This window comes from Chiroxiphia lanceolata, chromosome 3 (assembly GCF_009829145.1).
Source record: "Chiroxiphia lanceolata isolate bChiLan1 chromosome 3, bChiLan1.pri, whole genome shotgun sequence".
NCBI lineage: Eukaryota > Metazoa > Chordata > Aves > Passeriformes > Pipridae > Chiroxiphia > Chiroxiphia lanceolata.
The window spans coordinates 17,556,853-17,572,044 of NC_045639.1; the positions used below are offsets into that span (position 1 = coordinate 17,556,853).

Consider the following 15,192-nt stretch of genomic DNA (forward strand, 5'->3'; position numbering starts at 1 on the left):
AGCAGGGCTCTATCACATGTAACAGTTACTGGGAAAACAGTAATTCCAAATGCCCCTCCCTTCCTCCTCCTTCCCCCAACTTTATATGCTGAGCACGATGCCATTTGGTGTGGAATATCCCTTTGGTCAGTGGGGATCAGCTGGCCTGGCTGTGTCCCCTCCAAACTCCTTGTGCACTTCCAGCCTCCTCACTGGTAAGATGGTGTGAGAAGCAGAAAAGGCCTTCATGCTGTGCAAACACTGCTCAACAATAACAAAAACATCTCTATGTTATCAACACTGTTTCCAGCACAAATCCAAAACAAAACTCCATACTAGCTACTGTGAAGAAAATTACCCCAGCCAAAACCAGCACAATATTCTATTGCACTGTTTTAACTACTGAAAAATTGCATTTCTTCTATCCCCTATTTGTTATAAAGATGCCAATTCCAATCTCTAGTTAGCCAGTAACTCCAGCCTCTGCAGGTTGCTGAAGAGGTAGTGCCATATATTTATCCAGGCTGTCCCATGTTCTGGAAACAGGTGTCTTCAGTTATCCAGAAAGGTACCCTGTTACCTCTGATGGCCTTACAGTTCTTCCTTTTTTGAAGTGGACAGGGTCAATCAAAGTACCTAAAGTACGTATTGTGCAGATATCCCTCTGACACATCTTCCTGTGGGTGCCCACCCTGGTAAATTGCCAATTCACTTAATATTAGTTTTTTTCTGTGCTTTAACAGGACCGAACACTTAGAGAGATGGTTTAGTGGTGGGCTCGGCAGTGCTAGGTTAATGGCTTGACTTCACGATCTTAGATGCCTTTTCCAACCCAAAAAATTCTATGATTCCCTATAGCAGTAGCAGCAGTAAGGAGCAATGAGCAAAGTTGGTACCTCAAACACAGTGAGAACGGAGGAAGATTATATAAGGTTTAGTTCCTACATGCATTCCTCCTAGCTGGAACTAGTTGGGCTGCTCGTTGTGAAAATTGTACAACTCCTACAGCCTATCAGAGGAAAACACAGAGATGCAAATGCCGCTAAAGCCAAAGTGACAAACCATGTCCTGGGGGGCATCAGCCAGTCACCAGCCAGTCATCAGCATCACCAGCCAGTCGAGGGAGGTGATTGTCCCACTCTGCTCTGCACTGGTGTGGCCTCACCTTGAATAGTGTGTGCAACTTTGGGCACCACGGCGTAAAACTAAGAGTGTGTCCAGAGGAGGGTGACCACCCTGGTGAAAGCCCTCAGGGGGAAGACTTAGTAGGAGCAGCTGAGGTCACTTGGTTTGTTCAGCTTGGGGAAGAGAAGTCTGAGGGATGACCTCATCACAATCGAACAACTCCCTCACAGGAAACAGTGGAGAGGGAGGTGCTGATCTCCTCTCTCTGGTGATCAGCAGTAGGACAAAAGGAAATGGAATGAAGCTGCATCAGGAGAAGTTCAGACTGGACATTAGGAAAAGATTCTTCACAGAGTAGTCAACCACTGAAACAGGATCCCTAGGGAAGTGGCCATGGCACCCAGCCTGCCAGAGCTCAAGGACCATCTGGACAATGCTCTGAGTCATATGGTTTAGTTTTAGGTAGTCCTGGGAGGAGCAGGGAGTTGGACTCAATGATCCTTATGGGTTCCTTCCAACTTGAGATATTCTGTTATTGTAAATAACAGAAATGGAAAACATTAGCAACTCCATGGTCTGGCATTCCTCAAAGTTATTTTTGCTTTAGAGTCGAGCTGAGGTAGAGCAACAATACACGGCATTATATCCACCTTTAGCGCAGCTGGAGTTTGTTACAGAAATTAAGGGCAGGATGTGGCCATTATAGAACCTTATGGGACTGCTGGTGTGAGGGGAACTGCAGGGAGTTCAAACAAAGATTCATATAAGCACAGAGAAACTGACAACAACAGATGCGGCTGGAGAAGAGTTTTTATCTCTAAAATCATTCCTTATATTGTGAGACAGATATTGATGAGAAATTATTATGGAGAAGTGCTGATATCTAATCATTACAAGTTGTAGACCGGTGGACAGTCATCAGACAAATAAAATAATGCCCAGTAAAGTATGCAATTTGCATTAGAGCAAAGTAAATGAACTGCTACAATCTAGGTAGATTCTCCAACACATCATGTGAGCTGAAGGATCTTTTTATTTGCTAATGTCCAAGTGTTGTTTGTTTATATCCAGAAAAACTATTTTCTTATACTATTATTGGATAAGGAAGGTGGTCATCCTGTTTACTATTAATGTTTCTGTGACACCTACACACATGCTCTTCACAAGTGTGACAATGCAGAATCTCCCTCTACTGAAGATCAGCTTTGAGAATGAAATCTTCTGTTAGAACCCACAAGTAGAAAGTGGTAAAGATGCAACTGTGTAAGAATCCTCTTCTCCTAAGCCAACTAAAAAGGCACTATCATCAACCATATAGAGGAAAATAAGAGGAGCGTGAAAGATCTAAAGAGAAAGAATAAGTTTAAAACAAATGAAAATGAAGAAAGTACTGAAGAATCAGAAAAGAAGGAAGCTTAATACAGAAGTCAAAAGAATGAGTAAAGAAAAACTCTTTTCTGTGAAATCAGAATAGTCTGTTCTCACCACCACTGAAATCCTATCCACGAGGTGTTTCAGGATTTGTGTTTCAAGGGTTGGCCACCTGGATGTGTTCTGGAGGCATCTTAAGAATTTATTGGTTTGGAGCAGCTACAGCTCACTGAACCATTACTGTTGGAATCACTTAAGCCTTTAAACATGCTGATCCCTTCTCAAACCCCTGCCCCAACATAGGCACTTTAAGAATGTTAAGAATTAAAACTCAGTTTGATAAATCCATGATATAATTTTCATCTTGTATCGTGTTCAGTTGTGGCTACTCTGTTTGAGAGACTACCAGGGTGTTAGAGGCTTTTAGGAAGAATAAAATCTACAACCTTTGGCTCCACACTTTCTGTATCATCCATACCAACTAGAACAATACAGAAATCAATTCAGATATATCTAGTTTTTAGGTTAATATTGTATAGCATGAACATTACAGGGTATGTAATGGGACAGATGGGAGGTTTTTACGAGCAAGTGAGAGAAACTCTAAAGTGCAAGTTATTTAGGTTGTGGTTCCATGGCAGCCCAAGCCAATCTAACTGCTGGTTCTTTTACTCCCATCATTCTCCTCACCCCTCTTGGGAGCTCTCAACATTCACTCCCTGCAGCACTCAGTTGACCTTTTGTGAAGCCATTTCAGCACGCTAACCAGGCAGAATACCAAACCAGCAGCTCCTCAGAACATGGAGGAGTTTTCTGATGCACGGGTAAATAGAAATGGTTCAGCTGAGGCTCTGAGGCACACTGGAATCCATGCAAGGGGCAACAGGAATCAGGAGCCAGCTGTTATACTGACCAAGGCTGGTGTGGAATCCCAGTCTGCACATTTATTAGATGATCAACATCTGCGGTGGTTATGAAGCTATTTGCAAAGCAGCTGTTTGCTCTGCTAAAAATTATGGTTGGTCATTTGCACGTTTTTACTCACGTGTTACCTGGGTCTGCTGTGTGACCAAGCACAGAAGGTTTGCCTCTGGGCACAAACGAACAATTCCCGATGAAACTTGTTTATTTCTTTGGTTACTGCCCTCAGCTATATGGTAGCACTGCCACAGAAAATGTGCTCAAAAAATAAATAACACCTCCCCAGCTGTCAATCGCTCATTGAAAAGGTCAGTTTCCCTCCTGACCCCAGATTTAAAAACTATCTTTTAAGTTAATTTAAAATAAGACACTGAATTTCACACGGGCATGTCTGAGGCATTAGTTCACCCTCCTGCCTGCTGACTCCTTAACGGAGCAGATGCCTTTGGAAAGTAACATCTTTAAGCCACACACCGTTTGCCAGAGCTCATTTGTCAGCGCCCCGAGGCAAGCCTTTCATCTTTCAGCCACATAATGATAGCAGAACTGCATTAGAGGTGGCTGTATTTACATGCATGAGCAATCCGGTTAAAATGCGTATTTTTGCTGGCCAAAGCACCAGCAAACTCTCCTTTGCTCACTACCAGCCAGCACAGCCGTTCAGTAGGTGTTCAGAAAACTCAAACCCCTCTCCCCAAAACCAGTCTTTGAAATCTTGCTATGAACACTTGCCTGTACTCAGGAAGGTTCTGCTCAGTAGAAGCAGAACAATGCAGACTAGTCCTTTTATGAACAGATATCACTTCTAGACAAAAAATGAACCCAGCAGGCAAATACAACTTCAAAGGAAATAAAAAGATCAATCTGTCCTGGACCTCTTGGTATGCCTGATATTTTAAGTTTCAAAAGAAATTAGTCAGACTTACCACAAAAAGAAAAAAAAAAAAAAAAAAGAGAGACAGAAGAATGTGAGCACAAAATCAAAACTTGCTAAAAAAGCAAAATATCATCAGAGCTGGTCTTGATTTAAATAGAAAACACTTTCAGAAATACCAACATATTGTGCAGTTTAAGAGAAACACTATACTTTTAGTTTTATAATACCAATATTCACAACACCTAGAAACTGTCTGAGGAGTAATAATGGGTCAAGTACACTGGTTTTTGCTAGAAGATTGGCCATTTCCACGTAAGGGCACTCAGAGATGGCACTCAGAACTTAAGATGCTTCTAGAATGGCAGAGAGTAATTGCGTTCCCATTACAGGACTCCGAGAACACACCCTTGTAACTAACTTTGGCACAGTGTAAGAAAATAAGGACTTACACACCAGGAACAAAGACTATGTTCAACATAGACATGGGCCTGTACTTGCATGAAGGCAGTTAATTCTGCTATCGTGGTATGACCATGCTTTTATTTGTTCAGTTCCCACAGACTTCAGTTTCACATGGTCCAATTTAAGCCCACATTCTCCTGAGAGCATTTAGTCCAGTAGAATAGTTACAGGACACACACATAGGTTTGCACAGTAAGCAGGGGCTAACAAACTACCACGCTTTGTATTCTGCCGAGTAACTAATCCGCTTCTAAAATACTGTGGCATCATTCTCATCTCGAAGATAATATTTCTATAGTCTAAAAAGCCCACATCTGCCTCCAGTCTGCAGTGATTCAAATTAAATACTTCAGCCCAGCACCATGGTGGGGATGTTTATCTGGAAGCCTGTCTAAAGAGTCTACTTAGTCTAAAGATCTACTTATGTAAAAGTAGTAAGAGATGAAAGGCGTGTTTTTATGTCCTCCCCAGCAACAAAGACAATTCAACTGCTGCTAGTACTTAAACAATCCTTGAACTCTCAAAGCCTTCCTAAAAGATAGTATCTTTATAAACAAACATCTGAGTCATGCAGCATCCACCTTTAAAGGAGTATTGACATTTCAGAATAGACACCCCCATGTCTTGAAAAGCAAATCACTCCTAAGCAAAAAATCTAGATATAGTTCTTCACAGACTAGTTTCCTATTAAAAAAAAAAGTGAAGAACCTTTAAGAAAGTAATCTATCAAAAGGACTCCTTAGATTTGTTTGATCAAAATTGCTTTGTTTCAGTCAATTAGAAGTTACCTCAACACAGAGCTCTGTACAAAGAAAAATAGTTTTCAGCTAAGCTGCTCCTCCTCCCTGAGGACACATGCTAATGCTCACAGACTCCTGAAAGAAACTGGACTTGTGCATAATCTGCACACTAGGTAAATTTACAGAAAAAACCCTCACCTATTTGCTATGGTGGGGGGAGATCTGGTCCAATTCAGATCTCAAACTTCATTTAAAAGGTGGTTACAGTATAATTTCCATGGTTTAGTTTTGTCTTCCCCTAAGCCAGAAGAGAAAAAAGCCCAGGTGTATTGGGGATAACTGTGTCGCCATCCTTCCTCCAGGTAATTGAAGTGAGGGGAGTCATTCTGCCTATAGCAGGAAGCAAACACACTTTTCAGATGACCTAATTCTTTAAGATCAGCCTATGGGAATAAGTCATCATCCAAGTCCTACTGACCGCACCTGGCAGAAACCAGAGTTTCTTCACTTTGAATATTACCCACTTTTATACTGCAGGAAGGAACTTACTGAGATGAAATATAATTCTTTTGACATGTTAAAACACTTTTAAAAGCCCCTGCTTGGCTTCAGTTCCATTTCCCATTTTGACAGACTCCTAAAAGTGTTAAGTCAGGACTTTACTGGAAAGGTCTCTTTCATAAGGCTCTCAGACAAAAGACCTGAGACCAAATTCCCACTTCTACAAATAATTTTTAAATCTTCCTGTAATCCAGAATACATTTCCACAACAGACTGTATACAGAGAAGCTCAGGGTTCAGAACCCTAAAATGGAAAACAGAAGTGGTGTAGTTGCACATAAGAGAGAGCTCAGACACAAAGTCAGCTTAAGCACTGTGCACAAAGGAAGAATTGAAACCAAAATGCTCAGAGAATCCAGGAAATGAGAACACCAGAAAAACAGAATAAATTCCATGGGTAAACTAACCCAATTCCTTTGCACAATAACAATGCCTGTATTTTTTTGTTAAACTATCCCTACAAAACAGAACAATTGCTGAAGATAACTAACATGCAGCAACAAAACGAGCTACAGCAGAGGAAAGTGTCCCACTTTTTTCAACAACATTTCACTTCTGCCAAGGTCACCTGTCTGTAACTGCACAGGTTGCCCATCTGCTCCAGCACTGCCTGTTTGCAGCCTGGAACTGGCACCAGCTCCTGGCTGGTGATCAGAAGCATTCGCTGACATGCTGGGCCGCCCAACACAGGCATTCAAGCACCCCTTCGGAGCAGCAGCCACATTAAACTGATTTTTTTATCACATACCAGGGGATACATTCAAGTAGTTGGCAATGTGATGGACTAACTCATTGAGTGTTTATTAGGACAGCGATCTGTGTACAAAAGCACGAGCACACTCTCAACAACAGTTTAAGCATGAAAAGACAGAGCTTGGAGTTTGGAGCTTCTCCACTGCTCCATGAACACAGTACTGAAGTTGCTGAAAATTCCAGGACAAAGTAAAGAAGCACCTGTCTGTTCCTAAAGAAGTTTCCAAAACATTTATTTTTTTTTAAGCAGCAGCTTTATCGTATTTTCTTGTGTATTCTGATGGCACAGAACCACTCTAATTTTTCTGTCAGTATACGAAGAACAAGCTTAACAACACATACTCTTACAGAAATAGCATCAATATTTCCTTATGGCTTTATGGAAATAATTTCTCAATTTAGAAAACTAGAAATATACTTCTTTGCCTGTTTTGCTAAATAGTATTGTAATTGCCCCTCTCTAAAACCTGCTTAAGTATAAAGCTTAAGCCTTTCAGCCACTTGGTACACCAAGCCTGTCCACAGTCTCGTCTCTATTTGATCCTCTGTGCAGAAGCAATACCACTGAAGGCTTCCTGTATCTCAGCTCACACATTAACCTGCCAAACCAATTTACAGGACAGGTCCAGAAGTTACACTAAAATTGCTGCAGCCTTTTCATCTGCCAATTTAACAGCTCCACTTTTGTGACTTTGTGTAGCAACCACTTATACTGCAGAACAGTGCTTTAGACAAAAGTGGTTTAAGTACTTCATATACTATATCGAAAATGTTAAGAAAGTAATTTGGACCATCAAGGAAAAAAATCAGAATTATAGTATCTTAATAAAAGTTTAACAGTGAACACAGTCCAGCCTTCTCTCTGGATTTATTTGCATTTCAAAAGCCTATACAAAAATGTTACATACATACCAGTCACTCCTGTAGACTAGAACTTGAGTAGTCACTGGGAATTTAGCACTGCAGTGTTTTCCAACAACGTGCAACATTTTACGTTCAGCTAAAAGGGTACTCTAATGCAATATTCCAGCCTGGGGTTTTTTCCAAGCCTTTGGCAAATGTGGAAACTCCACATGGAGCACTACTTCTGAGTAGCTCCATTATTTTTATGTAAGTGCCAGCAGGTAGCTACTTAAATAGATTGTTTTGTTATATATAAATGCCACTACATGTATGGCTCTGCTTTACTTTCATGGCTTGGTTTAAGCCAAAACATTAGTTCTGAAAACATCTAGTTATACCAATGGCCTCATTACATGACAGTGTTCATCTGGTCTTAAGTAGTCAAAGCAAGTATCAATTTTAGCTACTGGGTTGTGAAGCAAAAAGCCTTTGCAAGAGACAATTAAGGCTTCCATCACCCTACCAGAGGTAAGTATGAGAAACAAGTCTAAGCCACAGGAGCATTGGTCTATTTTTGACAGTGGTATTTAAGTATTTATTAAGCTGGTTTTCATCCATTTATTCAGTTGGCTGACATCCATCTGCCACATGTAACATTTGAAAATGCAATTAACAAGCTGCTTAACTAAGGAATCTGGATAGCATTTGGTTGGATTTCTTTCTATTAACATAATAGGCAAGAGCTTCTGGAATTTATCTTGCTGATACACTTCAATCCTGCCTGAAGCAAGGATGGGAAAAGGTACCCCTGCTAGTACAAAATAGTTCAAGTATGTTAAAAAGCAACTGACTATTTTTTTAGTAACAGTATTTGCATAAGCAGAAAAAAACCCCTTTCAGTTTCTCACCCATCTCTAGCAATATTCAAGTGAAGTTCTACTTTAATTTTTAAAATACAGAAGTTTAATTATTTAGCCAATGTAACAGTTCTGTAAACTGCATCACAGATAATGCTGCACAACTTATGATCAAGAGCAATACTAAAAGCTAAAATGTTGCTAGTGACTGTGGTAATACAGATTGGCAATTTCACCACTTCAGTTCAGAAAACATCTGTCCCTCTAAACTCCACCAACTAATATAATTTATGCAAATATTTATTAAGTCCAGTCATCATGCTACAGTATTAGGTTAATAAACCGTCTCACTGTAAGAATATACCAGCATAAGGTATGAACACAATGAAATCTATATGAACTTTTATAGTATCTTTACAGAGATACGCTTGTGGCCCATCAAATTCATACTAACATACTGCAGATTTAAAATATTTACTTGTCTTCTTAGCATACCTAATGTGTAAGAATAGCTGCTTGTTTGATACCCAAAAATAAATATAAGCTTTCAACTGAAAGCATTTATTTTCCGAGTTTTCCAAAGCGGAGCCTGAGGGGCGAAAACGCTTCAGACACGTCATCGGTCCACTTCAGTACATAAAAGCATCTCCTGTCCCAGCATTCGTTCAAATCCAAGAGATATTTTCTTCCAGTGAAATACGACCGGAGCACTCATTTTATTTGCAGCAATTCAGTCTGTTTCCATGGCAGCACTGCGGGATTCCTTGGCCACCATGAGCCGCATGAGCTGACTGTGGAATTTCTCGATCTTCTTTACGTCTTGTGCCTGGTCTGTTCTGTACAGCAAACACTGCAAGAGAAAGTTGCTGAGTATCAGATTTCACTTGAACTGTTTTATCTTGTTTATAGTCGCAACACATTTGTGCTTAGAACACACAAAACAAGGAGAGCACTTAAACGTTCACTTGTGGTATGTTGTTACCATGAGGCAGCAGCAACACATCCACGCTGTTTCAAAATATACACATTATCAGTGTTCACATTTCAGTTTCTCCTAAACATTCATGCCTTCCATTTTGAAAACAGGGAAGCTCATAATTTATACTAATTTCTTCTAGCTCAAAAAAACTGTTAAAAGATTGGGGTTTAAAGCTGTCTTTAAAGACACTCCTCTTTGTGTTGTCTAAACATCGAGCCAGATTTTAAAACTGAAGTTACTGCCCTATTCTCTGTATTCTGAAAGCAAGTTCATTTTGCCTTTCACAGTCCTCAATGTTACACTGCCAGGGACATAAAATCAGATAGTATTTCCCACTGAAAGGGATCCCCTCCCTCAAGCAAGATCTGTTTCTAAGACAGCCTAAATAAGGAACATAGCATCTGATTAGGATAAAAAGAAACTCCTTCATGTGACAAGCCTTTAATAGCAAGGAACAAGGGTAATATGCCAGTGACTTATCACAGAAAGACTGTGGTAGTTTGTTTTTTGCTTGGAGACTAAGCAATTCCTTATACCTGTACAGCATGAATATGACTGCCCAGGCTGATGTAGCAAAAAACCCAAACCACCCAGAATACTCCATTCTTCAGCGACTTTTGTCAGCATTGAATTCCTATTTTAATTCAGAGGAAGACAGAAGGAAACAGTTTATTTTTCCTTCAGCTATATTAGTTCTACAGATTGAGCATCGAGGAAACTTCCTTTACCACCTTTAGAAAAAACCCCCACAACAAAACACAAAAAAACCAAAACAACCCCCCTCCCAAAAAAGACAACAACAAAAAAAACACCAAAGCCACCACAAAAAACCCCAACCAACCAACCAACCAACCAAAAAAAAACCCCAACAAGCCAAAAAACCAAAACCAAGCCCCATTTCCCCCCACCCAGTGTAACATCTGTGACTGGAAGCAGGTAAGGTAGCCTTATATACCCCAGAAGAGTTCACATTTGTGAATCACCTGACTCCAACTTCCCCTATGGAAGATTTCGACAAAATTGCCCTTCACTTTCCCCCATTATCAGCACCCCACACTCCACATCTCTCCCACATTAAGTCCTATTACCCTACCAAGAAGTGCCATTACTGTAGTTTCACATCTCTCCCAGGCACTTGAAATACCAATGCCAGACTACTTTTCAAGGAAAGAAGAAACCTGATTTTTTCCAAGTCTGAAGAGAAGGGCAGAATACTGCTGCCCACCCTGGACTGCAGAAAACAGCTCCTCAGCTATAACACCGCTGTTGGTCAGTCTCGAAATCACAAAGAAGGAGCTGAACCTGTGGTTGGAAGCTGTCACCACTCTAAGCAAATAAGGCCCACACTCACACAAGTAAACATATGTTTGAAAATGCTCCTGAATTGCTTCAGTAGAAGCTACCAATGTTGTTCCATGAAGCAAGTTCAGATGGAGTGAGTCCAAGATTTCTGTAGCGCTCGTTTTCCTTGATTTGACAGAATCCTACAATAATTCTGTTGAAATCCATAAAGAACACTGAAGTGTTAGAACTTTTCCTGGACTGCACAGAGTTGAACCACAGGTCAGTGTCAATCACAAACACAGCAACTAGGGAAGGTTGAGCAAAAGGTTTTAGAAAACTGTCAGGCACTCCCAAGGCAGTGGCTAAGAGCTCCCAAGTTGACTGACAGCAAAATGCAAGTCTATAAGAGTACAACAAACCCTGAAAGAGGAATGTTTCTGTACTTACAGCTACGTCATCTGTTACTTTGATGCAGAGGTTCCCATCACAATGTCGGTATTTCAGAACAACCCGCACCTGAAATGACAAACACTTCAAGAATTAGCACCTAGAGCTAACAATCTTCAGAACATATTGAAGGAAATCTGCCCACATTCAGACTATCTTTATTATAATTATGTACTACTTCCTGTTTTCACCACCTCTATGGTGGTCCTCAGCTCTGGTGGCCACTAACCCTACAGCCAAGGTGGGGTGGAAGTTGAGCCATCACATTTCCCTGCCTAAAGCCTTAAACTGGTTTTATAGCAGCATCAGCAAAGTTAACATTGGGCACATTCAAAAGCACAGTCAAAACAGCAAGGGCAGTTGCAGAGACCTCAGTGACAGGCAGGATAAACTGTGAGAGCCAGTCAATACAAGACACCCCCTCGCTATGTATTGCACTTCAGAAAAACTAACTGGAAGCTTGTGTTTATAAACTTGAAATACTTCCAAAAAAAAAAAAAAAGTACCTCTTCATGAAGACCTGAAAGGGATTAACTGACTGAGGTAAGCTCAACATCACCACTTTTCTACAGTACCTGAACTGTTATCACAGTTCCTCCTGCAGCCACCTGCCCTGAGCCCAAACCTACCCAGTCCCTCTGGACCCTCAAATCACCAAAGTTCCCAAAGCCACAGCGATAAAAATCCATACCCTCAGATTCTGACTGATGCTTCCTCTTGAGCAGACAGCCACAGAGACTTTGTATCTATTGTTTCTAGCCTCAGCTAGCACCAGTAACCAGAAACAAAGCAAGGTGGCCTTTGAGAACATTCTGAACTCACACTGTTAACAGGACTCTGCTGTACGGAGTGACTCGTGCTAATAGTCAACCAGCTCCTTCACTGTAAAACACATTTGGAAATTCCTGCTCCAGGATGGATCTCATCACAGATGTACCCTTTCTGTTTAACAAGCTGTCACCTTCTGACCACAGCACACATCCCTGCTGAGCAGGCCCTAATACACAGGAGAGGCTGCCACAAGCAGCAGGCACAGAGTTGATACAATGAGAACTTGCTCACCCCAAAGGCAAGACCACTCACTGCCTGGGTGGAGAACACTCACCCACCTCCCCCAGCTCTTCTTCCTTCTGTTTCCCAGCAAGCTCAATTACATACAAAAGCTCCTCAGGCTAATCCTTTGCCAAATTAAAAGGAGGGTACTTGTGTTATGACTCTGGGGCCCGCATAAACTCATTTGTAAATAGATGAGTTTATTGCCATGGATGAAAAGAGATTTCCTTTAAGAAAAGGGGAAGAGCAACTCCTGGCTGAAGAGACATCCCTCCTCTTTCACTTAATCGAATGTCAGAGAGCACAAGAAGGCAAAACTGGGCAATTTTATTATCACAGATGGGTGGCAATTACATATGGTGTCTCTGTGCTAATTAAAAGGCATATGTTCATCTGCCTTAAATCATCAGATGGTAATTTAATCTTCTGAAGGTTACTCCACATCACCTATTTTTGGTGAAGGAAACTAGGCCTTTTTTACTGAAGTTTTCTCAGGTGTGAATTCCACATTACATTTTTGTGCTCCTTTGTAGCTGAATTATAATGCCTTTTCTGAAGACTGAGGTTACTTTTAATATTTGCATAAAAACAGTACTCCAGAAAAAGTCACTGAAAACAAGCAGCAGTCATATATACCAAGAAGTTAAATCCTTGAGCAATTCCTCTTTGGGAAGCAAACACCTTCCAGTCTGAAACACTGCAGGCAACAACGCCATGTAAGAGCTAATGAAAGCTTTCTTTTAACTTTTTCAGGAAGACAAATTCAAATGATACAGTCTTAAACGCGAACTCATAAAACAAACCAATTCTCGATTCGCTCTTCATTCAGCAGAACTGAACCTCGGTTTCTATCACACAGGTACACTGCGAAGAAGCACAATGGCTCTGAAGTTAGGCTCTCAAGGTTCATCCCAGTTGCTGACACCACCACCCAAAACACGTTTTTGGGGTGATAAATGAGAACCGCCCTGCGTTTCATAGAAAAGGACAGTCAGGTGTAACACCAGCAAGTAACCTGTCCCTGGAGCTGCTTTTCCCCCCGTACTCAGCACTGGTGAGGCCACACCTCCGGAGCTGTGCCCAGTTCTGGGTTCCTCAATTCAGGAAGGACATTGATGTGATGAACTGAGTCCACAGAAGGGCAACACCGCTGGTGAAGGGTCTGGAGCACAAGTCTTACGAGGCGCAGGGAATCAGGGGTGTTCAGCCTGGAGAACACTCAAGGGTGACCTTATCGCTCTCTACGACTGCCTGAAAGGAGACTGTAGCCAGGTGGGAGTCGGTCTATTCTCCCAAGCAACCAGTGACAGGAGGAGAACACACGGCCTCGAGCTACACTAGGGGAGATTTAGGTTGGACATCAGAAGAAATTTCTTCACAGAAAGTGTGATTAGACATTGGAACAGGCTGCCCAGTGAGGTGGTGGAGTCACCGTCCCTGGAAGAGTTTAAGGAAAGACTGGACGTGGCACTGAGTGCCACGGTCTGGTTGACGTGGTGGTGTGTTAGGCCATAGGTTAGACTCGATGATCTCAGAGGTCTTTTCCAACCTAATTCATCCTGTGATTCTGTGTTTCTGCCTCCTCCGTGCCTTCACCAGCCCTGTACCACAGAAATCCCCCCCGAGCCCGACATCGCCCGCCGCCCCCGCCGAGCTGCGCGCAGCCGGGGCCGCATACGGAGCGCCGCTCCCGCGGCCGGGACGCGCTCCTCCCTTCGCGACCCGGGCTGTCCCACCTTCATGGGGTCGGCGAGGTAGAGCTTCTCGGCGGCGCGGGTGAACTCCTCCCAGGCCTGGAAGTGCGGCATGGCCGGGCCAACTCCGCTCCCGCGGCCGCGGAAAGATGGCGCCCGGGGCGGGGAGGGGGGGCGGCCGCGTGAGACGGCACCTCCCATTGGCCCGCGGGAAAGCACCGCCCAATCGCGATGCTCGTGACTCGACGCTCTTCGCCACAGCGCCCCTTGGAGGCGCGGCGGCATGGCGGCAGCGGGAGGGCTGCCGGCCTCGGGATCCGGGTTCGAGCCCCGCCACCGGTGGAGCGGCTGCCCGGGGCCGGACCTGTGGGTCTCGGCCAGGCCAGGCCAGGCCAGGTGCGGGCTCTGTCCACCTCAGCCTCCCACCCTGAGCCCACGGAGGCGGCGGACACACGGGTGAGCCGGCGTGGAGCCTGGAGGTTATGACGGGAGGTGAGCGCAGGGCCCCGGGCCGTGTGTGAGCTCGGCCGGCCCTCGCAACTGCATCAATTCCCGGGTTTTCCCAGGCTGCGAGGTCCTTTCTGAGATTGGATGTTGGCTTCGTATGGAACAAAAAGGGTATTTAGGAGCCCTCGCAGGTTTCCCTGGTCCTGGCTGAGAGGTGCTCAGGAAGGGATTGCACTGGAACTAAAGCTGCTGGTTTGGGAAAGAGGCTCAACGGCATAAAATAAAATTATGAAATAAGGTCTTGGGGAGCTCTGCTTTTCAACTGTGTGTGTGTGTGTGTAAAGCATTTACATAAAACTTACTAAAATTCATTTCAAAAGGGAAATGAGGGAGAGGGAAAAAAATTCCAAGATTTCTCCCATTATATTTTAAAATTCCATTTCCTGAAGTGATTTTTGTGCCTTCGTAGCACAAAGCTTGTAGCCAGCCACAGAGCTAAGTTCTGATCATGTCACACAGCTTGTGTAACTGCTGCGATGACAATAAACACGTAAAACTTGCAGTCTCTATTCTCTGTTTCATGGGGACACACTGAGAACCCAAAAGCTCCTGATAATGACTCACAACTTCAATTTAGTTTTACTGAATGCCTCAAACCTCAGCAGTGTGGCCAAACAAACAAACTGGAAGGTTTAGGGTAGATCTGCATGTGAGGGGACGAATTATGCAGGCTGTTGCAGTCTCCACTAGCAACATGGGGAAATACTATAGCTGGAGGTTTTTTTTGACCACAAAAGGC

General features: G+C 43.0%; 1 protein-coding gene and 1 long non-coding RNA gene across 2 annotated transcripts; one reads left to right on the top strand and one right to left on the bottom strand.

Moving 5' to 3' along the window:
- Positions 1-6,816: 6,816 nt before the first annotated feature.
- On the bottom strand, positions 6,817-14,118 carry SRP9 (signal recognition particle 9). The gene is made up of 3 exons (XM_032683723.1): positions 13,989-14,118; positions 11,200-11,268; positions 6,817-9,339 (listed from the first exon to the last, which is right to left on the bottom strand). The coding sequence occupies exons 1-3, from the start codon at positions 14,058-14,060 to the stop codon at positions 9,220-9,222; spliced, it is 261 nt and encodes an 86-aa protein (XP_032539614.1). The 5' UTR covers positions 14,061-14,118; the 3' UTR covers positions 6,817-9,219.
- Positions 14,119-14,256: 138 nt separating this feature from the next.
- Positions 14,257-14,694, top strand: LOC116785037. The gene is made up of 2 exons (XR_004356355.1): positions 14,257-14,438; positions 14,513-14,694. It is a non-coding gene; the product is annotated as an uncharacterized LOC116785037 (long non-coding RNA).
- Positions 14,695-15,192: the final 498 nt, after the last annotated feature.